Source organism: Papio anubis, chromosome 20 (assembly GCF_008728515.1).
Source record: "Papio anubis isolate 15944 chromosome 20, Panubis1.0, whole genome shotgun sequence".
NCBI classification, from domain to species: Eukaryota; Metazoa; Chordata; class Mammalia; order Primates; family Cercopithecidae; genus Papio; species Papio anubis.
Window position 1 is genome coordinate 43,504,787 of NC_044995.1, and position 25,512 is coordinate 43,530,298.

General features: G+C 54.0%; 1 protein-coding gene across 1 annotated transcript in view; it reads left to right on the forward strand.

Annotated features, from left to right (window-relative positions):
- Positions 1-398: 398 nt before the first annotated feature.
- The window catches only part of FBN3 (fibrillin 3), an 86,407-nt gene continuing 61,293 nt past the window's right edge, over positions 399-25,512 (forward strand). Inside the window, 25 exon segments of the mRNA XM_031660007.1 lie at positions 399-580; positions 707-789; positions 1,667-1,765; positions 1,950-2,015; positions 2,018-2,044; positions 2,931-2,989; positions 2,992-3,025; positions 6,146-6,343; positions 6,441-6,566; positions 10,002-10,154; positions 10,243-10,311; positions 10,314-10,424; positions 11,882-12,025; positions 12,102-12,221; positions 12,322-12,447; positions 16,082-16,204; positions 18,069-18,151; positions 18,153-18,345; positions 18,629-18,682; positions 20,489-20,614; positions 20,701-20,826; positions 23,374-23,493; positions 23,601-23,738; positions 23,859-23,909; positions 24,198-24,323. Of these exon segments, the coding sequence (XP_031515867.1) occupies positions 414-580; positions 707-789; positions 1,667-1,765; positions 1,950-2,015; positions 2,018-2,044; positions 2,931-2,989; positions 2,992-3,025; positions 6,146-6,343; positions 6,441-6,566; positions 10,002-10,154; positions 10,243-10,311; positions 10,314-10,424; positions 11,882-12,025; positions 12,102-12,221; positions 12,322-12,447; positions 16,082-16,204; positions 18,069-18,151; positions 18,153-18,345; positions 18,629-18,682; positions 20,489-20,614; positions 20,701-20,826; positions 23,374-23,493; positions 23,601-23,738; positions 23,859-23,909; positions 24,198-24,323 (2,722 nt within the window). The 5' untranslated portion in view covers positions 399-413.

The window sequence follows — 25,512 nt, forward strand, 5'->3', positions numbered from 1 at the left end:
CATTTTGACTTTGCTCCTCCCGTTCAAAGCTTTTCAAGGGCTCTTCATTGTCCTTGACAAATGAGCAAAAGCTCCATGACACCGCTACGCCCACTCCTGCAACGCCTGGTCCCACCTGGCCCCACCTGACCCCACCTGGCCCTCTCTCCCCTCCCCTCCACGTCTTGCCTTGGCTGTGCACCCTCAGCCCCAAGACCCTTCTTTAACATCACACCTCCTCCAGGAAGCCTCCTCTGACTGTTCACTGCTTCCCGGTTGGGGCTGGATGCCTCCTTGGGCTCCCAGAGGCCCCAGGGCTGCCCCATTTGGCAACCACCCTGCCCTCCTCGTTGTGTTGGGTCTCCCATGGCCAGGGTGAGGGGCTCTCCTAGGGCTGACTCTGCTTCCTCTCCGCAGCCTCCAGGGGACACGCCATGACTCTGGAGGGTCTGTGTTTGGCAAGGGGCCCCCTGGCCCGGCTCCTGCTGGCCTGGTCGGCCCTGTTGTGCATGGCAGGTGGCCAAGGCCGCTGGGATGGGGCCTTGGAGGCTGCAGGTCCTGGACGTGTGCGGAGGCGGGGCAGCCCAGGCATCTTGCAGGGGTGCGTGGTACCTGGGTTGCTGGGAGACCCCTTCGGTGTGGATTGGGCTGTCCTGGGGGTAGCGGAATGCCCGGGGGATGTCTACCCGGGCAGGGGCTCACCAGACCCATCTCGCTGTCCCTGAAGGCCGAATGTGTGCGGCTCCCGGTTCCACGCTTACTGCTGTCCGGGCTGGAGAACATTTCCTGGCAGGAGCCAGTGTGTCGTACGTGAGTGCTGCTGCCTTCTGGAGGTGGGAGGCACAGGCCGGGGACACTCTTACCTGCCTGCAGGTCCAGCTCTGTTTACACGGGGACTTAGCCAGGGGCCTCTGGCTGAACCGCAGGAATGGCCCTTGCATCTGTCCTCAGGGTTCCAGGCCAACCTGCCATGTTCATTTCCTTTGCCCTACAACCTCTTTGTGTCTGTCTGTCTCTCTCTCTGGTTCCCTTTCTTTGTCTCTGCGTCTCTCTGTTCATCTCTGCTCGTGTCTTTCTCTGTTGGTTTCTTTTCTTTATTATTATTTTTTTTAGAGATGAGGGTCTCTGTGTTGCTCAAGCTGGTCTTGAACTCTGGCCTCAAGCGATCCTCCCATCTCAGCCTCCCAAAGTACTAGGATTCCAGGTGTGAGCCACCGCACCTGGTCTCTCTCTGTTGGTTACTGTCTATCTATCTGATTCTCTCTGTCTCTCTCTCTCTCTCTCTCTGAGTCTCTTTCTCTCTGCTTCTCTCTGGCCTCACCCTCTCTTTCTGTCTCTGTCTCCGGAATCTGACTCCACTTCCCAGGAGACACCCAACCACAGTATCCAGAACCCAAGCACCTCTAGCTCTGTCCTCACAGCTCGGCAGCTCTGGCCCAAAGAGCGTTCTCTCCCAATGGCTGTGGCAGAATCACCAACCCACAGCCTGGGTCGTACCACCTGCCCAGCCCAGCCTGAGAGTGGGGGGACGTCCCATGAAAAGAGGGGTGGTGTGCTATGAGCAGAGCCGGGGATGCAGATGACCAGCAGTGTCCACCGAGGTGTTCTGGGCAGCCCGGACACTGATGGAGCAGGCATGGCCCAGGCTCGGTCCTGGTCTTGACTGCCACCTGCTGCACCCATCCAGCCATCTGTAGGCGCGCCTGCGGTGAGGGCTTCTGCTCACAGCCCAACCTGTGCACCTATGCGGATGGGACGCTGGCTCCCAGCTGCGGGGTGAGCCGAGGTGAGCGGGAAGTGGCCTCTTCGGGGAGGGAGAAGGTCACAGGGTTCGGTTACCACGAGGAGCCCGGGCTGCTTTTGTTGAAGGACAGGAGTGGGGCTGAGCATGCCTAGTCCTGCAGCCTTCCTGGGAGGGCATCTCGGGGCCTGTCTCCACCTTACTATGCATCCCACCTTCCTGTCCCCAGGGTCAGGGTGCAGTGTGAGCTGTATGAATGGGGGCACCTGCCGGGGGGCGTCCTGTCTGTGTCAGGAGCCAACACGACCACCGTGTGTGGGCAGCGTGAGTATCCCCGTGGGACTCCCCTTCTCGCACGCTTGGGACTGTGATCCCAGAGCAGTGGTCTCTGCTGCCAGCTGCCCACTGCCCAGGGGGTCCTTCTTCCTGGACTGGAGATTGCAGGGGACATTTATTGTCACAGTCTTTTCTTCTTCTTCTTCTTTTTTTTTTTTTTTTTTTTTTTGATACAGAGTCTCGCTCTATGCAAAACTGGAGGCTGATGGCATGATCTCGACTCACTGCAAACTCCGCCTCCTGGGTTCACGCCATTCTCACCTCAGTCTCCCAAGTAAGCTGGGGACCACACCCAGGCGCCCACCACCACACTTGAGCTAATTTTGTTTGGTGAGACAGGGTTTCCTGGTGTCAGCCAGGATGGTCTCGATCTCCTGACCTGCCAGTGATCACCACGCGGCCAGAGTGCGGGGATTACAGGCGTGAAACCACCCGCCCGGCTTAGCTTTTTGTTTGTTTGTTTGTTTTTTGAGATGGAGTCTTGCTCTGTTGCCCAGGCTGGTGTGCAGTGGCACCACCTCAGCTCACTTCAACCTTTGCCTCCCAGGTTCAAGCAATTCTCCTGTGTCAGCCTCCCGAGTAGCTGGGATTACAAGCACTCACCACTACGTCGGGCTAATTTTTGTATTTTTAGTAGAGACAGGGTTTGACTATATTGGACAGGCTGGTCTTGAACCCCTGACCTCAGGTGATCCACCTGCCTTGGCCCCCCAAGGTGCTCAGATTACAGGCGTGAGCCATGAGCCCGGCCTCAGTCTTATCATTCAACCTGGGCCAGATCCTGGGGATTCCTGGGTGAAAAGGGGTTTACTGTGAACCCCAGCTCTCTCTGCTGCCGGGGGACCTCCAGCCACCACCCTTTCTCCCTCCACAGCCATCTGCTGGCCCTTGGCTGCCGTGAGTCGCTGCGTGGGCAACAGCTGCGCCTGTGTGTGTAATGCGGCTTCATGGGACCTCAGTGTGAGAGAGGTACCAAGCACGCAGGGGTGGGAGGCAGACAGGGGACTTGATGGAGGAAAGGGGGTTTCCTGGAAGCCCCTGAGACATGGCCAGGCCTTGAGGAGGCTAGCTAGCCTCCCCTTCCACTTGTGGCACAGGGCAGTCTGAGGACATTTCTTTCATTTGCTCATCTATTCTCCAAAACATCTGCTATTCACTGGCTCAGAGCGACGGCCTGTGTTGGAGTCTGGTAGGAAAAAGAGAGGATGTGCCGGTCTGAGGTGTAGGGAGAAGAAACTGCAAGCAGAAGATTCTTTTTTTTTTTTTTTTTTTTTTGAGGCAGGTCTGGCTCTGTCGCCAGGCTGGAGTGCAGTGATGGCGGATCTTGGCTCACTGCAAGCTCCGCCTCAGTGCAGCCATTCTCCTGCCTCAGCCTCCCGAGTAGCTGGGACTACGAGCCGCCCACCTCGCCCGGCTAGTTTTTGTATTTTTGAGTAGAGACTGGGTTTCACCGTGTTTGCCAGGATGGTTTCGATCTCCTGACCTCGTGATCTGCCCGTTTCGGCCTCCCAAAGTGCTGGGATTACAGGCTTGAGCCACCGCACCCGGCCAGAAGATTCTTATCTGGGGGTTTCAAGGCTAAGACAAAGGTTGGGGCAGCCTTGGAGCACATGAAGGACAGAGAAACCATCTGCTCCACGGAAGGGAGTCAAGGAGGGCTTCCTGGAGGAGGGGACCCCTCAGCTGGATCTGGTAGGGTGGACTGGACCTCATGAGATGGGCAAACCGCCTCTGTATTGCACTCTAATTCTTTTTTATTTTTCTTTTCTTCTTTTTTTTTTTGAGACAAAGTTTTGCTGTGTCACGCAGGCTGGAGTACAGTGGCACGATCTCGGCTCACTGCAACCTCCGCCTCCCAGGTTCAAATGATTCTCCTGCCTCAGCCTCCCAAGTAGCTGGGATAGCAGGCATGCATCCCCACGCTCAGCTAATTTTCGTAATTTTAGTAGAGACGAGGTTTTGCCATGTTGGCCAGGCTGGCCTCGAACTCCTGGCCTCAAGTGATCTGCCTGTCTTGGCCTCCCAAAATGCTGGGATTACAGGAATGAGCCACCACACCCAGTCACCCTAACACTTTAAAATGATCCCATTTTTAAGAGGGCTAAAATGGATGAGATCCCCTGCTGAGAGGTTGTTACCAAAATTAAGAGGGTGGACGTACCAGGAGTTTGAGACCAGCCTGGGCAATGTAGTGAGACCCCCCTCTCTACAAAAAGTAAAAAATTAGCCTAGCGTGGTAGTGCGTATCTGTAGTCTCAGGCTGAAGTAGGAGGATTGCATGAGCTCAGGAGTTCGAGGCTGCAGTGAGCCGTGGTGGTGCCACTGCATTCCAGCCTGGGTGACAGAACCAGACCCTATCTCTCTTAAAAAAAAAAAAAAAAAAGAAAGAAAGAAAAGAAAAGAAAAAGAAAGAAAGAAAAGAGGCCAGGCACTGTGGCTCACACCTGCAATTCCAGCATTTTGGGAGGCCGAGGTGGCAGATCACTCGAGGCCAGGAGTTTGAGACCAGCCATGGCCAACATGGCAAAAGCCATCTCTACTAAAAATAAAAATAAAAACTTTAGCAGGGTGTGGTAGCGCGTGCCTGTAGTCCCAGCTACTTGGAAGGCTGAGGCGTGATAATTTTTTGAACCTGGGAGGCAGTGAGCCAAGATCGCACCACTGCACTCCAGCCTGGAAGACAGAGCGAGACCTGTCTCAAAAAAAAAAAAGAAACAAAGAAAAAAAAAAGAAAAGAAAAGAAAAAAGGAGAATGGACACAGTGATGACTTTCTTGTGAGCAGTGAGGTGTGGCAGCGATGGGGAGAGAAGAGAGAAGGAGTCAAGATGAACCCCAGGCCTGGTCTGAAAATTGGGGGGAAGCTAGTGGTGCACCCCGGCAGGGAGGAGGAAGACTGAGCTCTGTGTTGGCTGGGGGACTTGCAAGCTGTCCGGGAAGCAGCTGGACACTTAGGCCTGGGGCTGAGACAGCGGCGGGAGCTGCTCCGTCCATGGGGACTGAAGCCCAGGGTTCAGCTGAGGATCCCCGCTAGAGAAAGTAGCACTAGCAGAGACAGCTACCTGGACATTTAAGCACAGACAGGAAAAACAGAGCCCACAGTGGGCTGAGAAAGAGAAAGAGAACAGGAGTGGGTGGTGTCAGGGACGTCCAGGCTTGTGAGATTTTCAGATGCAGGAGGCATCTGAGTGCCTGGCGTGGCGTTTCAACCCAGGAAGGCGAGGATAGGCAGGACCTGGGTACTAGAAGCTGGAGGGGCTGGGGAAGTGACCTGGGTTTGAGGGTGGGCTCCTGGAAACTGCAGAATTGGAACATGGGCTGTTGGAGGCGGGCCAAGCTCTGGGTGGCAGGAGAGTGAGGGGGAGGGGGAAGTGGGGGAGCTACCAGGAATTGCATTTTGGCATCAGGACAGCCTGGGGGTGGGGGGGTCTCTGTGAAGCCCCTCCTCCTTATGGGGCCTGAGTTGGGGGTGACTTTGGCTTCTTCTCTTGGGAGGGGCTGCCCTTGTTTGAGAGCTAACTCCTTTATTGGAAACATCTGGAGAAGAGAGCCAAGAAGTCGCATCTGGGCTCATGTACTGGGGTTGGGGGAACCAATGCGGTCACCTTGGGCTGGGCCTGATGGGGACTGAGGATGTGATGTTGGGGGTCCAGAGAATTTAGGCAGATAACAGATTCTTCCCCAAATCTGGGCGATATGGCAGGGCCAGGCATATGCTCAAGTACTAGACATGCCTTTTAGCTGGGCGTCCGTGGGTTCCTGCCCAGGCCTGAAGGGAGGACAGGCCTGGGAAAGGAGTCCCATCAGTTCAGACAGGGTGTTCACACAGGCCCTGAGCTTTACGGGCTTGGAGATCCTAGTCTCTCTCTTGGAAGTTGGTCAGGAAATGCTTTGAAAAAAAAGGGTTTTGAAGGGTGAATAGGAGTTCGTTAGGTAGGGAAAAGGGAGGAAAGATATTCTATTTAGGAAGAGAGCAGCATAAGTAAAGCCTGGTCTGTGGGTGCAGGGGGCGCTGAGAAGGTGCTAGAGACGCAGAGATCTCTAGACAGGGGCAGTCCTCAGCCAGGTACCCATATCTGTCTGCCCTGCAGATTACCGGACGGGACCCTGCTTTGGCCAAGTGGGCCCCGAGGGGTGCCAGCATCAGCTGACAGGCCTCGCGTGCACCAAGGCACTTTGCTGTGCCACTGTGGGCCGTGCCTGGGGCCTTCCATGTGAACTTTGCCCTGCACAGCCACACCCCTGCCGCCGAGGCTTCATCCCCAATATCCACACGGGGGCCTGCCAAGGTGAATAGTGGGGTCAGGGCTGAGTGGGAGGCCTTGGCCAGCTTGGTTCTTCCTTCTGATGGGCCTCTCACTCCCTTGCTGGGCTTTGTCCTTGCAGATGTGGATGAGTGCCAGGCCGTGCCAGGCCTGTGCCAGGGAGGCAGCTGTGTCAACACGGTGGGCTCCTTCCATTGCCACTGTCCAGTTGGACACCGGCTCGGTGACAGCAGTGTTGCATGTGAAGGTGGGTGACTGGAGAGGGACAACCTGGGAGCTCCTCTGTGACTCGTGTCTGGGGGGGCTCAGGCTCCCCTGCAGGAAGGCAGAGGGGTCAGGCTGGTGAGGTGCCCAGTTCTGACCTTGTCCCTGTCTATGTAGATGTGAATGAGCGTCTCCGTGTGCCCGGCCTCTGCTCCGGGGTGACTGCACCAACGCTGTCGGGAGCTACGTGTGTCCCTGTCCCCGAGGTTTTCCCTGCAGCTTGGATGGCACCCACTGCCTGAGTGAACCGAGGGGCTGGAGGGGGAGAGAGCGGGTAGGAGCAAGACCACCTTGTTCAGCTCTCTCTGTCTCTCTCTCTCTCTTTTTTTTTTTTTTTTTTGAGACAGAGTCTGGCTCTGTTACCCAGGTTGGAGTGCAGTGGCGCAATCTCAGCGCACTGCAACCTCTGCCTCCCGGGTTCAAGAGATCCTCCTGCCTCAGCCTCCCAAGTAGCTGGGATTACAGGTGCCCGCCACCACGCCTGGCTAATTTTTGTATTTTTAGTAGAGATGGGGTTTCTCCATGTTGGCCAGGCTGGTCTTGAACTCCTGACCTCAGGTGATCCGCCTCCCTTGGCCTCCCATAATGCTGGGACTACAGGCGTGAGCCACCGCACCCGGCCCCACCATTTTTGAGATGGGGAAACAGGCCCAGAAAGGGGAGGTTTGCTTGAGTCCAGTCCACAAGTCCAGAACACACTCAATTCCCCAGACCCCCTGCCCGGGTGGCGGTCCCTTGGGCTGTGGCTCCCCGTGCAGGCCTACCCTTCAGCAACCCCCCGACACTTGGCCTGGCCAAGTGGGAACCCACCCCCCACCCTGCACGCTTAGGCCTCTCACTCCTTCTTTTGCTGTCTTGATGAGCCGAATGTCAGGCCCTAGAAGTTGCCTGTGGCCAATAGGGCTGGCCAGGAACATGAACGCTGGTGGTGGAGGATGGACAGCGTCCTGGTTTGGGGAGACAGGAGTGGGTGCTTGGAGGTTTTCCAGCGTCACCCTGGTCACCTCAGGTTAGGCCACTACCAGGCAGGGCTGAGAATATTGTGTTTGGAGTTCAGCCAGTATGCTGTGGCCAACTCCAGACTTTCTAGGTCTCCACCACAGGGGGCCGCCACAGCTGGCATTGGGGTAGCAGTGGACACATCCCCTGGACTGCGGGGTCCTCTGTCCACTGCTAAAGAGGAGACCCTGGATTTGACAAACCAGCCTCTGAACATAGGCTTTGGAATCAGTCCGGGACTCCCACCCAGGGCAGCTCACAGACCCTGTGGCCTTGGGCAAGTGACTTAATCGCTCGGTGCCTCAGTTTCCCCATCTGTAAAATGGTAGATGATAGCAGTACCTAGCTCAGTGAAGACTGGGGAAGATAGCTTTTGGGGAGTAATTTGCAGAGGGCTGGTGCCTTACAGGATACTTAATACACATTCATGCACAGCAGGTGAGGTTGAGGCTGTGACCACTTAGCTCACGATGTGTACTTACAGCAATGACAGGATTGTTTTTGATAAAATTCTCTTATTTTCTTGTTTTTAGACACAGTCTTGCTCTGTCCCCCAGGCTGGAGTGCAATGGCACGATCTCAGCTCACTGCAAACCTCCACCTCCTGGGTTCAAACCATTGCCTCAGCCTCCCCAGTAGCTGGGATTACAGGCACCCACCACCATGCCCGGCTAACTTTTGCATTTTTAGTAGAGACGGGGTTTCACCGTGTTGGCCAGGCTGGTCTCAAACTCCTGACCTCAGGTGATCCACCCGCCTCGGCCTCCCAAAGTGCTGGGATTACAGGCATGAGCCACCGTGCCTGAGCATTTTTGTTAAAATTCTTATATTCTGTCTCTCTTGCTTAAGGGGCTGTTGCCTGTTGGGCCCCCTGAGATTGGGAAATCGAGTTTCCCGTCCTCCTCCCGCTTTTGCAGCTGTGTGACTTTGGAGGAGTCTGTTGACCTTTCCTTATCTGGGCAGGCCCAGCCCCCTTTGAGGGGCTATGATGAGACTGAGAACGAAAAACCCTGACTCCCACACACGTACCTGGGGGGTCCCCAGGTGCACAGGGCGGGGACCAGAGAGGTGGAAACATTTGCGTGTTTTCCCAGCTTGGGGCAGGTCAGGGGCGGCTCTCAGTGGCCCTCCCAGCGCCTGGGAGGAGTTTTTTAAACTGTGGGCTACCGGCCAAGCTCTGTGCATTTTTAAGCCTAAAAATATGCTCTTTAAGCCAGAGCCTGAGAAATCCGATCGCTGCATAAAGTCATTGACCTTGAGGGCGCAGTGGGAAGTGGAAGAGTGTTGGTGGTTCTCATACCTGGGGAGCCTGTCTGCCTCAGTCTCCCTGGGGGCTGTGGCCGTCAATCCATCCCCTCGACTCCTTGGGACCCCTTTCTGAAATTCACATTAGGCTGCTGTGTAATGCCTGAAGCCAGCAAGCAAAGACACACAGCTGCAGATCTCGGTGTCCCTGACTGGTATCCCACTGGGGCAGTCCTTCCCCGCCAATGGGTCTTCCTCAGTGTGGTTGGATGCCTGCAGCGACGGGGAGCTCACTACCTCTGTGTGATAACTTGGAAATGTTGGTGATAAGAGATGGCACTGAATGGGCGTTGGCCACATGTCAAACTTTTCTTTTTTATTTTTATTTATTTATTTATTTTTGAGACTGAATCTTGCTCTGTCGCCCAGTCTGGAGTGCAGTGGCACGATCTCGGCTCACTACAGCCTCTGCCTCCCGGGTTGAAGTGATTCTCCTGCCTCAGCCTCCCAAGTACAGGTGCGTGCCACCACACCTGGCTAATTTTTGTATTTTTAGTAGACACGGGGTTTCGTCATGTCGGCCAGCCTGTTCTTGAACTCCTGACCTCGTGATCCACCCGCCTCAGCCTCCCAAAGTGCTGAGATTACAGGCGTGAGCCACTGTGCCCGGCCCTTTATATTTTTTGAAACAGAGTCTTGCTCTGTTACCCAGGCCAGAGTGCAGTGGCAGGATCTCAGCTCACTACAACCTCTGTCTCCTGGGTTCAATCAATTCATGATTCTCCTGCCTCAGCCTCCCAAGTACCTGGGATTACAAGTGCCTGCCACCATGCTTGGCTAATTTTTGTATTTTTAGTAGACACGGGGTTTCGTCATGTTGGTTAGGCTGGTCTTGCACTCCTGACCTCAAGTGATCCACCCACCCCGGCCTCCCAAAGTTCTGGGATTCCAGGCATGAGCTACTGCATCTGGATTATGTCAGACTTTTCACCCAGGTAATACTTTCCCCAGGTGAGGTGGATGCTCCAAGTGTCCCCATTTTATGGAGGGGAAACTGAGGCACAGAGTAGCAAACAGACCCGTCCTACAGGCAGTGCAGCTACAGCTGGAATTTGGATCCAGGTCTGGTCACTGATGTCCCGTGCTCATGGGCTCACCCTCTGATCTTTTACAGACCACCGGGCCGGCACCTGCTTCTCAGTGCTTTTCGGGGGCCGCTGTGCCGGAGACCTCACCGGCCACCACACTCGCAGGCAGTGCTGCTGCGACAAGGGCAGGTGCTGGGCGGCTGGCCCGACCCCTGAGCTGTGTCCTCCTCGGGGTTCCAGTGAGTAAGAACTGCAGCCTGCAGGGCTGCGGGGGAGGAGGGGACGGGGGAGGACCAAGGGCCTGGCCTCAACCCGGCTTCCTTGCAGATGAGTTCCAGCAACTGTGCACCCAAGGGCTGCCGCTGCTACCCGGTCACCCTGGCCTCTTCCCTGGCCTCCTGGGTTTGGATCCAATGGGATGGGCCCCCGTCTTGGGCCGGCACGATTCAACCCTCATGGCTCCGATGGGCGTGGGGTCCCTAGCCTGGGCCCTGGCAACTCTAATATTGGTGAGACTTGGGGCTTGGGAGGAACGTTCCAAAGCTTTTTTTTTTTTTGAGACAGAGTCTGGCTCTGTCACCAGGCTGGAGTGCAGTGGCGGATCTCCAGCTCCTGCAAGCTCTGCCCTCCGAGGGTTCACATCATTCTCCTGCCTCAGCCTCCCGAGTAGCTGGACTACAGGCACCAGCCAGCTTCGCCTGGCTAGTTTTGTATTTTTTAGTAGAGACGGGGTTTCACTGTGTGTTAGCCAGGATGGTCGATCTCCCTGACCTCGTGATCCGCCCGGTCTCGGCCTCTAAAGTGCTGGGATTACAGGCTTGAGCCACCGCGCCCGGCCACGTTCCAAGACTGGAAGGATGGTCCTGAATCTGGGGAGAGAGCTCTGAACAGGGGAGGGTGTCCAGGCCTCAGAGAGAGGGTTAGGGCTCTGGAGGGGGAACTCCTGGCCTGGTTAGTAGGGATGACAGTGCTGGTAGTGAATGGGGATGGAGGTAACTGGAAAATCTGGTCCTCATAGTTAGAGTTTGGGCTGGACACAGCGGCTCATGCCTGTAATCCCAGTACTTTGGGAGGCCAAGGTAGAAGGATTGCTTGAGGCCAGGAGTTTGAGACCAGCCTGGGCAACATAGCAAGACCCTGTCTCTACAGCAAATTTAAAATTAGCTAGGTGTGGTGATGCGCACCAGTAGTCCCTGCCACTTAGGAGGATGAGGCAGGAGGATCGCTGGAGCCCAGGAGTTGGAGGCTACAGTGAGCTGTGATTGCACCACTGCACTCCAACCTGGGTGACAGAGTGGGACCCTTTCTCTAAAAAAAATAAATAAGTCAGGGTTTGGGCTTTGGGTGGGAAGTTTTGGTCTGATGTGGGGGTCTGAGATGAAGGATTTAGGCCTGGGTTGGGGTCTTGCCCCATAGTGAGGATTTGGGCCCAGAGTGGGAGTCCGGGCATCTCTGAGCCCAGGTTAGAGGGATCTAGGCTCCAGATTGAAGGAATCTAAGGCCCCAGGTTGGAGGGGTCTAGGCCCCAGGTTGGAGGGATCTAGGCTCCAGGTTGGAGGGATCTAGGCTCCAGGTTGGAGAGATCTAGGCTCCAGGTTGGAGGGATCTAGGTCCCAGGTTGGAGGGATCTAGACCCCAGGTTGGAGGGAGCTAGGCTTCAGGTTGGAGGGATCTAGACCCCAGGGTGGAGGGATCTAGGCTCCAGGTTGGAGGGATCTAGACCCCAGGTTGGAGGGATCTAGACCCCAGGTTGGAGGGATCTAGGCACCAGGTTGGAGGGATCTAGGTCCCAGGTTGGAGTTCTGAATCTAAGGCAGGACTGTCCGGGTGAGAGAGGGCAGAATCTGAGCTGGGGCAGGGTGCCAACCTTAGAGGGGGTATCTGGGCCCAGAGAGGTGAAGCCCAGGCTCCAGACTGGGGCAGGGGCCAGCCACTGCTCAGATGCCTCTGCCGGCCCCACCTGTAGGCACTGCTACCCTGAACCAGACCATTGACATCTGCCGACACTTCACCAACCTGTGTCTGAATGGTCGCTGCCTGCCCACGCCTTCCAGCTACCGCTGCGAGTGTAACGTGGGCTACACCCAGGACGTGCGTGGCGAGTGCATTGGTGAGCCACGGCCAGGTGGGGAGGGTGGGTTCTCACTGCCCTGCTGGCGCAGGGGCTCAGGGTCCTCTCCTCTCAGATGTAGATGAATGCACCAGTAGCCCCTGCCACCACGGTGACTGTGTCAACATCCCTGGCACCTACCACTGCCGGTGCTACCCGGGCTTCCAGGCCACGCCCACCAAGCAGGCATGCGTGGGTACGGCTGTCCATCCGAGAGTGGGGGTGATGGTGGGGGTTCTGGCCCAGGCTTGGAGGGTGGGGGGCGCCTCTTGACTGCCCACCTGCCTTCCCCACAGATGTGGACGAGTGCATTGTCAGTGGCGGCCTTTGTCACCTGGGCCGCTGTGTCAACACAGAGGGCAGCTTCCAGTGTGTCTGCAATGCAGGCTTCGAGCTCAGTCCCGACGGCAAGAACTGTGTGGGTGAGTTGGGGGTGGGCGGGTGGGCAGGGGCTTCTGGGCCCCACTAGCTGCCTTTTACAGCCACCTCAAATCTTCACTCTGCCACCAAACCCACCCCCCTCCCTACGATGTCTCTTCTGCTCACCTCTGAACCCAGCAGCCTACCTTAGACCCTTCTTATCCCCCGACCACCCTGACTCTCCCCTTCGTTTCCTCCCTCCTGAATTTATTCCATGAATCACAAAAAAGGACCTTTTGGGGCCAGCCTTGGTGGCTCATGCCTGTAATCCCAGCACTTTGCAAGGCTGAGGCAGGGGAACCTCTTGAGCTGAAAAGAATGAGGCTGCAGTGAGCTGTGCTCGTGCCCCTGCACTCCAGCCTGGCTGATAGAGTGAGACTCCATCTCCTAAAAAGAAAAAGAAAAAGAAGGCCGGGTGTAGTGGATCACACCTGTAATCCCAGCACTTTGGGAGGCCGAGGTGGGTGGATCACCTGAAGTCAGAAGTTCGAGACCAGCCTGACCAACATAGTGAAACCCTGTCTCTACTAAATACAAAAAATTAGCCGGGCATGGTGGCAGACACCTGTAACCCCAGCTGCTCGGGAGGCCGAGGCAGCAGAATCACCTGAACGTGGGAGGCAGGGGTTGCAGTGAGCTGAGATCACCTCTGCCTCCAGCCTGGGCAACAAGAGTGAAACTCTGTCAAAAAAAAAAAAAAAAGAGGCCCAGGCCTTGATTGGCTCAAGCCTGTAATCCCAGCACTTTGGGAGGCGAGGCCAGTGGATCGAGGTCAGGAGATGAGACCATCCCTGGCTAACATGGTGAAACCCGTCTCTATTAAAATAAAAACTAGCGAGGCGAGGTGGCTGAGGCGTCTGGTCCCAGCTACTCGGAGGCTGAGGCGGAGAATAAGTGAACCGGAGGCCGGGCTTTACAGTGAGCTGAGGGCTCCGGGCCACTGCACTCCCAGCCAGGCTGACAGAAAGCGAGACTCGTCTCAAAAAAAAAAAAAAGGAAAAGAAAAAGAAAAAAGGGTCTTTTAGAGGCAAGACCACACTGGCAACGCCTGACCCTGGCCTGATGCAGGATTCTGCCACATCCTAGGATGGCTTGGAAGAGCCTGGCCAGTGAGGGGGCCTGGGGGTGAGGGAGTAGGGGTGGGAGTTGGGGTAGGACCTTGGAGAGCCCCCATCAGCTTTCTCTGGAATATGGTGATTATGGCTTGTGGGAGCCAATGGGGACTTGGCTGCCACAAGCCATAACCCAAGGGAACCCCTTGACTCTGTCACCTTATCTCAGGAGGTCTGCCTTCAAGTCTTCCCTCGGGTAGAAGGATCTTGTGCGTTCTGCATTCCTTCATTTAAAAAGACATTTTTGACATTTATTGATATATAATTCATATACCATAAAATTAGCCATTTGAAGTGTACTAGTCAACAGTTTTTAGTATATGCACAGAGGTGGACAAGCATCACTACAACCCAACTGGAAAATACCTTTATTGCCTCAAAAACAAACCTGGTATTCATTAATAGTCACTCTATAATTCTCTGTCTTCACCTGCAGCCCTGGGTGCTAGGTGAATCGGTTTTCTGACTCAATGAAGTTGCCAGTTCCGGACAAAAGGGAATCATGGTTTTCTGTGACTGGCTTCTTTTGCTAAATGTGATGTTTTCAAGATTCATCCATATTGCAGCGTGTATTGGTGCTTCTTTTTTTCTTTCCCTTTTCTTTTTTTTTTTTTTTTGAGACAGAGTCTTGCCCTGTTGCCCAGGCTGGAGTGCGGTGGCACGATCTTGGCTCACTGCAAGCTCTGCCTCCTGGGCTCATGCCATTCTCCTGTGTCAGCCTCCTGAGTGACTGGGACTACAGGCCCCCACCACTACACCCGGCTAATTTTTTTATTTTAATAGAGACAGGATTTCACCACGATGGCCAGGATGGTCTTGATCTGCTGACCTCGTGATCTGCTTGCCTCGGCCTCCCAAGGTGCTGGGATTACAGGCGTGAACCATCATGCCAGGCCTCAATTTTTTTTTTTTTTAATTAAATAAATTTTGAGCCAGGCACAGTGGCTCATGCTTCTAATCCCAACACTTTGGGAGGCTGAGGTGGGAGGATCACTCGAGGTCAGGTGTTTGAGACCAGCCTGGCCAACATGGTGAAACCCTGTCACTACTAATAATACAAAAATTAGCTGAGTGTGATGGCGTGATGGGTTCAAGCGATTCTCCTGCCTCAGCCTCCTGAGTAGGTGGGATTACAGCTGTGTGCCACTGTGCCCAGCTAACATTTATATTTTTAGTAGAGACAGGGTTTCACAATGTTGACCAGGCTGGTCTCGAATGCCTGACCTCCGGTGATCCGACCGCCTCAGCCTCCCAAAATGCTGGGATTACAGGTGTGAGCCGCCGCGCCTGGCCATCTATTTATTTTTTTATGGTTGAGTCTCACTATGTTGCCTAGGCTGGACTTTAACTTACATCCTAACAGACAGACTAATATGCAAGCAAACACAGCCACAGACAACCACAGCTTTTTGCCTCCCACACCCCAGGGAGGGGTTCTGGGGGGCTCAAGCAATCCCCCTGCCTCAGCCACTTGAGTAGCTGGGACTACAGGCATGAGCCAGCATTCCTGGCTTCATTCTTTTTCATGGCTGAATAATGTTCCGTTATATGAATAGACCACAGTGTGTTGATCCGTTCATCAGTAGGACACTGGTTTGTTTTCACTTTTTGCTGTTAGGAATAATACTTCTGTGAATGCTCATGTGTAAATTTCTGTGGTGGCATTTCATGCTTTTTTTTTTTTTTAATGTATGTTCAGTTGTTTATTATTTAAAGCTGACATTTTGGAAAACAAGTCATTTCTGCGCCTGCCACCTTCTGTTAAATTAGACTATGTTCTTACTAACCTTATTTCCCTTTCCTTTTTGTAAAATTGAAGTAAGATTCACACAACCTAAATTTAATCATTTAAAAGTGAACAAGAGGTTGGGCGCGGTGGCTCAAGCCTGTAATCCCAGCCCTTTGGGAGGCTGAGGTGGGCGTATCATGAGGTGAGGAGTTCAAGACCAGCATGGCCAACATGGTGAAACCCCGTCTCTACTAAAAATACAAAAGCAATTAGCCGGGCATGGTGGTGCATGCCTGTAATCTCAGCTACTCGGGAGGCTGAAGCAGAATTGCTTGAACCCGTGAGGCAGAAGTTACAGTGAGGCGAGATCACACCACTGTGCTCCAGCCTGCGTGATAGAGCGAGACTGTCTCAAAAATAATAATAATGATAATAATAAGTCTTTTAAAAATATTTAAACATTTTAAAATGAACAATTCACTGAAATTTAATAAATTCCCAATGTTATGCAACCCCCACCACCTTTATTCAGCTTTACGCAAATATTTATGCAGCACCTACTGTATGCAGCCTGAGCAAGACAGGGGTCCTGCCCCAGGGAACTCACATCCCAGGGGACAGACTAATATACAAGCACACACAGTCACAGACAACCACAGCTTGTTTGCCTCCCACATCCCAGGGAGGGATCCTGGGGGGCTCAGCCCTGGAGTTTGGAGGAGGGAGAGAGAGGGTCCCAGTGTGGGCTGGGCACCCGGCCCCCCGCCTGGACTCAGCCTCTCCTGCTGTCCCCAGACCACAACGAGTGTGCCACCAGCACCATGTGCGTCAACGGCGTGTGTCTCAACGAGGATGGCAGCTTCTCCTGCCTCTGCAAACCTGGCTTCCTGCTGGCGCCTGGCGGCCGCTACTGCATGGGTAAGCCTGGAGCAAGACTGGCCAGCGGAGGGGAGAAGGGAGATGGGGAAGCAGAGGGAGGGGGAGGAAGAGGAGAGGGACCGGACAGGGACAGGATGAGCATGAGAGAAGGAGAAGAGGAGTAGGGAAAGAAAAAGGAGGAGGGAAAAGGGAAGAAGTGAAGAACAAGAAAAGGAAGAAAGGAAGAGGCATGTGCCGTGGCTCACGCCTGTAATTCCAGCACTTTGGGAGGCCGAGGCAGATGGATCTCTTGAGGTCAGGAGTTTGAGACCAGCCTGCCCAACATGGTGAAAACCCGTCTCTACTAAAAATACAAGAAATTAGCCGGGCATGGTCGTGGGCACCTGTAATCCCAGCTACTTGGGAGGCTGAGGCAGGAGAATTGCTTGATCCTGGGAGGTAGAGGTTGCAGTGAGCTGAGACTGTGCCATTGCACTCCAACCTGGGTGACAAGAGTGAGACTCTGTCTCAAAAGACAAAAAAAAAAAAAAAGAGAGAGAGAGATGGGTTATAAGGTGGGGAGGGGCCAGGTTCATCTGTGATTCCAGCACTTTAGGAAGCTGAGATTAGAGGATCTCTTGAGGCCAGGAGTTCGAGACCAGCCTGGGCAACATAGTCAAACCCCATCTCTACCTAAAAAAAAAAAAAAAAAAAAATTAGCTGGGCATGGTAGCATGCACCTTTAATCCCAGTACTTTGGAAGCTGAGGCAGAAGGGTCACTTGAGCTCAGGAGTTTGATTGAGACCAGCCTGGGCAACATGATAAGACTCCATCTCTATAGAAAAATTTAAAAAATTAGCCGAACATGGAGATGCACCCCTGTAGTCCCTGCTACTCAGGACACTGAGGCAGCAGGATCGCTTGAGCCCAGGAGACGGAGGCTGCAGTGAGCTACAATCACACCGCTGCACTCCAGTCTGGGAGTCAGACCCTGCCTTTAAAAAATTTGTTTAGGCCAGGCATGGTGGCTCACACCTGTAATCCCAGTCCTTTGGGAGGCTGAGGTGGGCAGATCACAAGGTCAGGAGATCGAGACCATCCTGGATAACACGGTGAAACCCCATCTTTACTAAAAAAAAAAAATACAAAAATTAGTCGGGCGTGGTGGTGGGGGCCTGTAGTCCCAGCTACTTGGGAGGCTGAGGCAGGAGAATGACGTGAACCCGGGAGGCGGAGCTTGCAGTGAGCCGAGATTGCGCCACTGCGCTCCAGCCCTGGCGACAGAGTGAGACTCCGTCTCAAAAAAAAAAAAAAAAAGGAAAATGTGTTTAAAGGTACAGAGAAAGAAAGAAAGATGGGGAGAAATGGGGGAGGAGAAGAGGAAGGAGACGAGAGGAGGAGAGGACAGAGACACGGACAACTGGAAACTGGAAAGACAAGAAACTGGAAAAGAAGTAAACAGAAGGGCTGGGAAGATGGAAAGGGTAGGAGATGGGGAGGGGAGAGAGAAAGGGAGCAAGAAGCAAAGAAGAGCTGGGCACGGTCACTCATGCCTGTAATCCCAGCACTTTGGGAGGCCGAGGCGGGTGGATCACGAGGTCAGATTGAGACCATCCCGGCTAACACGGTGAAACCCCGTCTCTACTAAATATACAAAAAATTAGCTGGACATGGTGGTGGGTGTCTGTGGTCCCAGCTACTCGGGAGGCTGAGGCAGGAGAATGGTGTGAACCTGGGAGGTGGAGCTTGCAGTGAGCTGAGATTGTGCCACTGCACTCCAACCTGGGTGACAGAGCGAGACTCCATCCAAAAACAAAGAAGCAGAGAAGAAGTGCTGGGAAAATGGAAATGGTGGGAGATGGGGAGGGGAGAGAGGAAGGGAGGAGGCTGGAACCCATCCCCCTGCCCCCACGGCTTCTGCAGACATTGACGAGTGCCAGACGCCTGGCATCTGTGTGAACGGCCACTGCACCAACACCGAGGGCTCCTTCCGCTGCCATTGCCTGGGGGGGGCTGGCAGTGGGCACGGATGGCCGCATGTGCATGGACACCCATGTGCGAAGCACCTGCTACGGGGCCATCGAGAAGGGCTCCTGTGCCCGCCCCTTCCCTGGCACCGTCACCAAGTCCGAGTGTTGCTGTGCCAACCCAGACCACAGCTTTGGGGAGCCCTGCCAGCTTTGTCCTGCCAAGAACTCTGGTGAGCATCTGGCTGCCTGATCCCCATGGCCTCCTTGGTCTGAGTGCCTCCATTGGTCCTCGCTTGTGGTGGGGGTTGTAGCTCCCATGGAGTGGAGGCTCTTCTGACAAAGAGGCTGAAGGGAGTTGCTTTCTCTCTGGGGTGTGGAGTTGCGTCTTAGTCCCAAACTCTTGCCCAAGACCAAGAGTCTTGCCTGTGGAAAAGACCTTGTCCTTTGCCTGTGGCTGAATCCAAGCCATGGCTAAGCTCCCTGACCCATCTTACTCTGTCCCTTCATCCCCAGCCGAGTTCCAGGCACTGTGCAGCAGTGGGCTTGGCATTACCACGGATGGTCGAGGTAAGTGGAGCCCAGCCCCTCCAAACAGCAGCCAGCCTGCCCCTACCAGATGTGGGGAGAGCTGTGGTCAGGGACCGTACGGTTTGCCTGGGGTTCCCATAACAGAGTGCCCCAGACCGGATCGCTTCGACAACATAAGTTGATTCTCACACTTCTGGAGGCCAGAGGTCAGAGATCAAGGTGCGGGCAGGGCTGGTTCCCTCGGAGGCTTTGAGGGAGAATCTGTCCCAGCTTCTGGTGGTGGCCAGCAATCTTTGACGTTTCTTGGCTCGTAGAGGTGCTGCCCCATTTCTGCCTCCACCTTCACATGGTGTTCTCCCTGTATGTGTGTCTGTGTCCAAGATTACCCCCACCCTTTTTCAGAGATGGGATCTCACTCTATTGCCCAGGCTCAAGTAATGTGGTGCAATCAATTCCACTCCCGGCCTGTCCCATTCCATTTCCTTCCTTCCTTCCTTCCTTCCTTCCTTCCTTCCTTCCTTCCTTCCTTCGTTCATTCTTTCCTTCCTTCCCTTCCTTCTTTCCTTCCTCCTCTCTCCCTCCTTTCCTCCTTTCCTCCTTTCCTCCTTCCTTCCTCTCTTTCTTTCTTTCTCTTTCTTTCTTTCTTTCTTTTCTTTCTTTTTCTTTCTTTTCCTCTTTCTTTTTCTTTTTTTTCTTTCTTTCTTTCTTTCTCCTCTCTCTTTCTTTCTTTTCTTTTCTTTTCTTTTTGCTCTGTTACCCAGGCTATAGTGCAGTGGTGTGATCTTGGCTCACTGCAACCTCTGCCTCCTGGGTTCAAGCGATTCTCCTACCTCAGCCTTCCAAATAGCTGCGATTACAGGCATGTGTCACCACGCCTGGCTAATATTTTTTTTTTTTTTTTAGTAGAGATGAGGTTTTGCCATGTTGCCCAGGCTGGTCTCAAACTTCCGGCCTCAAGTGATCCACCCACCTCAGCCTCCCAAAGTGCTGTGATTACAAACATGAGCCGCCATGCCCAGCCAATTTTTTAAAAATTTACTTTTTGGCCAGGTGTGGTGGCTCACGTCTGTAAAGCCAGCACTTTGGGAGGCTGAGGCAAGTGGATCACTTGAAGTCAGGAGTTCTAGACCAGCCTGGCCAACATGGTGAAACCCCATCTCTACTAAAAATAGAAAAATTAGCCAGGCGCGGTGGCTGTAATCCCAGCTACTTGGGGGGCTGAGTCATGAGAATTACTTGAACCAGAGAGGCAGAGGTTGCAGTGAGCCGAGATCGCACCACTGCACTCCAGCCTGTGCGACAGAGTGAGACCCTGTCTCAAAAAAAAATTTACTTTTTATAGAGATGGGGTCTTGCTATGTTGCCCAGGCTGGTCTCAAACTCCTGGGCTCAAGCAATCCTCCCACCTCAGCCTCCCAAAGTGGTGGGATTACAGGTGACAGCCACCGTATCTGGCCTATAATTGCTTTTATTTTTATGACAGTGCCACTGTATGGATGTCTGTTCCACTATCTCCAAACTGGAGATAATTTGGCCCCTGCCCTGCCGAGGTCATTTCACAATGTCTGGAGTAATACTGGGGTGGGGTGGGTGCTACTGACATCTCATGGGTGGAGGCCATGGAAGCTGCTCGACATCCTAAAATGCATGGGATGGCCCCTCGCAGCAAAAAATGATCTGGCCCCAAATGTTAGCAGTGCTCAGGCTGAGAAACCCTGGTTTAGAGAAAAATGAGGCCAGGTCTGGGCTGGAGCTCTTGCCTTGGGGAATCTGACTTCTAGAGACCCCTGGGGGCACCGGGACACACCCTCCTTCTGCTGCTGACACACCCTCCTCCTGCCGCAGACATCAATGAGTGTGCTCTGGACCCTGAGGTTTGTGCCAATGGCATCTGTGAGAACCTTCGGGGCAGCTACCGCTGCATCTGCAACCTGGGTTATGAAGCAGGTGCCTCAGGCAAGGAGTGCACAGGTAAGCATGCCACCTGGAGGGTGGATGCATGGGCAACCTCCTTCACTGCAGACCCCTCACCCCTCTCTCCCACCCCCACCCCACAGACGTGGATGAGTGTGCCCTCAACAGCCTCCTGTGTGACAACGGGTGGTGTCAGAATAGCCCCGGCAGCTACAGCTGCTCCTGCCCCCCCGGCTTCCACCTCTGGCAGGACATGGAGATCTGCAAAGGTACAGGGTCCCGGGCTCACGTGGGTTCGCACACACACACACACACACATGCCCCGACATACTCTGTGTGTAGCGTGTGCACACAGAGGCATGCACACACTCAAAGATGCTTACATGTTACCTCTATTCACACACACATGCATGCTATATGTAGTGTGCACACACACACATATATGCACACGCTCAGATACTCACACATGTTGCATGAGGTGTGTACACAAGACACATATGCACACACTCAGAAACATCCTGCACACAGCCACACTCAGACATGCACGTTGCATGTGTCATGCATACATAAACCCAGACACACTGCACATGCTGTGTACATGCAGACACATACATTCAGACATGCTGTGTGCATATGTACACAGAATGCATACTCAAAGACACTTGCATATGTACCTACATTCACACACACGCACTGAAAGACACGCATATACTCACATTTACATACACACTTATTCTTTTTTTTTTTTTTTTGAGATAGATTCTTGCTCTATCACCCAGGCTGGAGTGCAGTGGCGCGATCTCGGCTCACTGCAACCTCCGCCTCCCAGTTCAAGCGATTCTCCCGCCTCAGCCTCCTGAGTAGCTGGGATTACAGGTGCCCACCACCACACCCAGATAATTTTTGTATTTTTAGTAGAGACAGGGTTTCACCATGTTCGCCAGGCTGGTCTCAAACTCCTGACCTCAAGTGATCCACCTGCCTCAGCCTCCCAAAGTGCTGGGATTACAGGCGCGAGCCACCATGCCTGGCCCATACACTCATTCTCACACTTCCCACACTTGTGGTCCCAGTCACACACAATTGTACACACTCAGGGGCACACATTTATACACACATCCCAGAAGTCCTACCCGAACTATGGAGTTTGGAGAGCTTCCAGGTGGATGGACACATCTGTGTGCTGGCAAGGTGGCATGCCCAGAGCAGGCACGGAAATTTCACGTCTCCTCCCAGATACCCCGCACCATGCATGTCTTCCATCTGGCTGTTCATCATTTGTAATATCCTTAATATCCTTTATTTTTTAATTTTGTCTTTTTGAGACAGAGTCTCGCTCTGTTGCCCAGGCTGGAGTGCAATGGCACGATCTCGGCTCACTGCAACCTCTACCTCCTGGGTTCAAGCAATTCTCCCGTGGTTCAAGAGATGATCCTGCCTCAGCCTCCCAAGTAGCTGGGACTGCAGGCGTGCACCACCACACCCAGCTAATTTGTTTTGTTTTGTTTTTTGAGATGGAGTCTCGCTCTGTCACCCAGACGAGTGCAGTGGCCAGATCTCAGCTCACTGCAAGCTCCGCCTTCCGGGTTTATGCCATTCTCCTGCCTCAGCCTCCCGAGTAGCTGGGATTACAGGCACCCACCACCTTGCCCAGCTAGTTTTTTGTATTTTTTAGTAGAGACGGGGTTTCACTGTGTTAGCCAGGATGGTCTCGATCTCCTGACCTCGTGATCCGCCCGTCTCGGGCTCCCAAAGTGCTGGGATTACAGGCTTGAGCCACCGCGCCTGGCTGTTAATTTGTATTTTTAATAGAGATGGGGTTTCATCGTGTTGGCCAGGCTGGTCTCGAACTCCTGACCTCAGTGATCCACCCGCCTCAACCTCCTAAAATGCTGGGATGACAGGCATGAGCCACTGCTGTAATATCCTTCATAATAAACTAGTAAACATAAGTTAAGTATTTCCCTGAGTCCCGTGAGTCACTCTAGCGGATGATCAAGCCCGAGGAGAAGGCAGAAATTCTGGAGGCCCCGATTTGCAATTGGCACCTGCGTGGATGGCAGTCTTGTGGGACTGAGCCCTCAACCTGTGGAGTCAGACTTCAACTCCAGGCAGATAGCGTCAGAATTGAACTATAGGGCACCCTGCTGGTGTCGGAGAATTGGGCAGTTTGGCAAAAACAAACAAACAAACAAATCCACGTCTGATCACTGATGTATTCTGTGTTGTGTTGTGTTGTGTTGTGTGTGTTGAAGGTGAGAGTAACAATACAGTTTTGGCTGGGTGCAGTGGCTCACGCCTAGAATCCCAGCACTTTGGGAGGCCGAGGCGGGCGGACCACCTGAGGTTGGGAGTTTGAGACCAGCCTGGACAACATCATGAAACCCCGTCTCTACTAAAAATGCAAAAAAAAATTAGCCGGGCAAGGTAGCACATGCCTGTAGTCCCAGTTACCTCGGAGGCTGAGGCATGAGAATCGCTTGAACGTGGGAGACAGAGGTTGCAGTGAGCTGGGATGGTGCCACGGCACTCCAGCCTGGGTGACAGAGCGAGACTCTGTCTCAAAAAAAAGAAAAAAAAAGAAAGAAAAAAAAGAAAACAGTTTGGCATTTCCTGTCTCTTACAGCATGTACACACACAGCTCAGCACACACGTGTGCTTGCACACGCATTTGATTCCAGTGCCCTCTGCACACTTGTGCATTTGGGTGCACCCTGTGCCACTGGGTGCAGCGGTCCCTTGGGGGAGGAGGGGTCCTGGCCAGGTAAGGCTCCTCCTCCTGCAGTTCACGGCCTGGTGGGGGGCTGTCCCTGCAGACGTCGATGAATGCCTGTCCAGCCCGTGTGTGAACGGCGTCTGTCACAACCTGGCTGGCTCCTACACCTGCAAATGTGCCCCTGGCAGCCGGCTGGACCCCTCTGGCACCATCTGTCTAGGTGAGCGGCCCTGGACCCTGATGGCGTTCCAGAGGCTGGGCATCTGTGGGTCAGGGTGCAGGTGTGGGCTCGGCAGGTGAGACAGGTGACCCGCCTTTTCTCCCCAGACAGCACCAAGGGCACTTGCTGGCTGAAGATCCAGGAGAACCGCTGTGAGGTGAACCTTCAGGGAGCCAGCCTGCGGTCCGAGTGCTGCGCCACCCTCGGGGCAGCCTGGGGGAGCCCCTGCGAACGCTGCGAGATCGGTAACATCCTCCTCGGGGCCTCCCAGGTGCCCATGGGAAAAGCCCTCAACGGGGCGGGTCCCCCCTGGGGCTGGCATGAGAGAATGACTCCGCTCTTCATTCTCGTTCTCCCAATTGCAGACCCTGCCTGTGCCCGGGGCTTTGCCCGGATGACGGGTGTCACCTGCGATGGTAACTCCCTGCCCGTGTCCAGCTCACCCCCTACTCCAGAGCCCGCACACAACCAGTTGCATCACCCCCATGGGTGCCACCTCCAGCCCCGCCCTGGAGTCTATTACGATGGGGACAGCCGTTCTCCCTCCCTGGTCCCCAGACCTTCTTGACAGTCCCCAATCCCTGTCCCCATCCCCTTCCTTCTTCCCCAAGGACAACTTGAGACCCCAGGGGAATGGCCAGCCAGCGCCCTTCCCCTCCCTGGACCCTCCGGCTTTCCCTCCTCCCTTACTTCCCGCCACCCAGATGTGAACGAGTGTGAGACCTTCCCGGGAGTCTGTCCCAACGGGCGTTGTGTCAACACTGCTGGATCTTTCCGCTGCGAGTGTCCAGAGGGCCTGATGCTGGAAGCCTCGGGCCGGCTGTGCGTGGGTGAGTCCAGGCGAGGTCCGCACATGGGGCCACGCGTCCTTCCTTCGTTCCCTCCACCCGCAGCGACTCTAGGAACAGGAGAGATTATTTCTTTTGAGACGGAGTCTCGCTTATGTCTCCCAGGCTGGAGTGCGGTGGCGCGATCTCAGCTCACTGCAACATCCGCCTCCTGGGTTCAAGCCATTCTCCTGCCTCAGCCTCCTGAGTAGCTAGGAGTACAGGCACACACCACCACGCCTGGCTAATTTTTGTATTTTTAGTGGAGACAAGGGTTCACCATGTTGGCCAGGCTGGTCTCGAACTCCTGACCTCAGGCAATCTGCCCGCCTCAGCCTCCCAAAGTGTTGAGATTACAGGCGTGAGCCGCCACACCCGGCCCGAATAGGAGAGATTTCAGGCATCCTTTGGGATCCTCCGCCTCCGGCTAACACATCATGAAAGACATTTGGGTGGGTTTTTTTTTCTTTCTTCTTTTTTCTTGAGACAGGGTGTCACTGTCACCCAGGCAGGAGTGCAGTGGCACAATCTCATCTCACTACAACTTGCACTTCCTGGGTTCAGCTGATTTTTGTACCTTGATCTCCTGAGCAGCTGAGACTACAGGTGTGCACCACCATACCCAGCTAATTTATTTCTTTATTGGTAGTTTTTAAAAAAATTTTTTTAGTAGGGACAGGGTCTCACTATCTTGCCTAGGCTGGTCTCAAACTCCTGGCCTCAAGGGATCCCCCCACCTCAGCATCCCAGAGTGCTGGAATTCCAGCCAGGATTTATCTTTGAGGACGATTTTAGGTTCACAGCAAATATGAACACATAGCCCCCACCTCCACGCACGTACAGCCTCCTCCACTGTCAACATCTTGCCCCAGGGTCAGAGGGTGCATTTGTTACGATGGATGAAACTACGCAGGTACCTCATTGTCATCTCCAAGTCCATAGAGCACCTTAGGGTTTACCCTTGGTGTGTTGGACATTCTGTGGGTCTGGACGAATGTATAATGACATATGTTCACCATTGTAGTGTCACATAGGGTAGTTTCACTGCCCTAAAAATCATTAGTGGCCAGGCATAGTGGCTCACACACCTACAATCCCAGTACTTTGGGAGGTCGAGGTGAGCAGATCACTTGAGTTTGAGATCAGCTTGGCCGACGTGTAGAAACCGAGTCTCTATTAAAAAATACAAAAG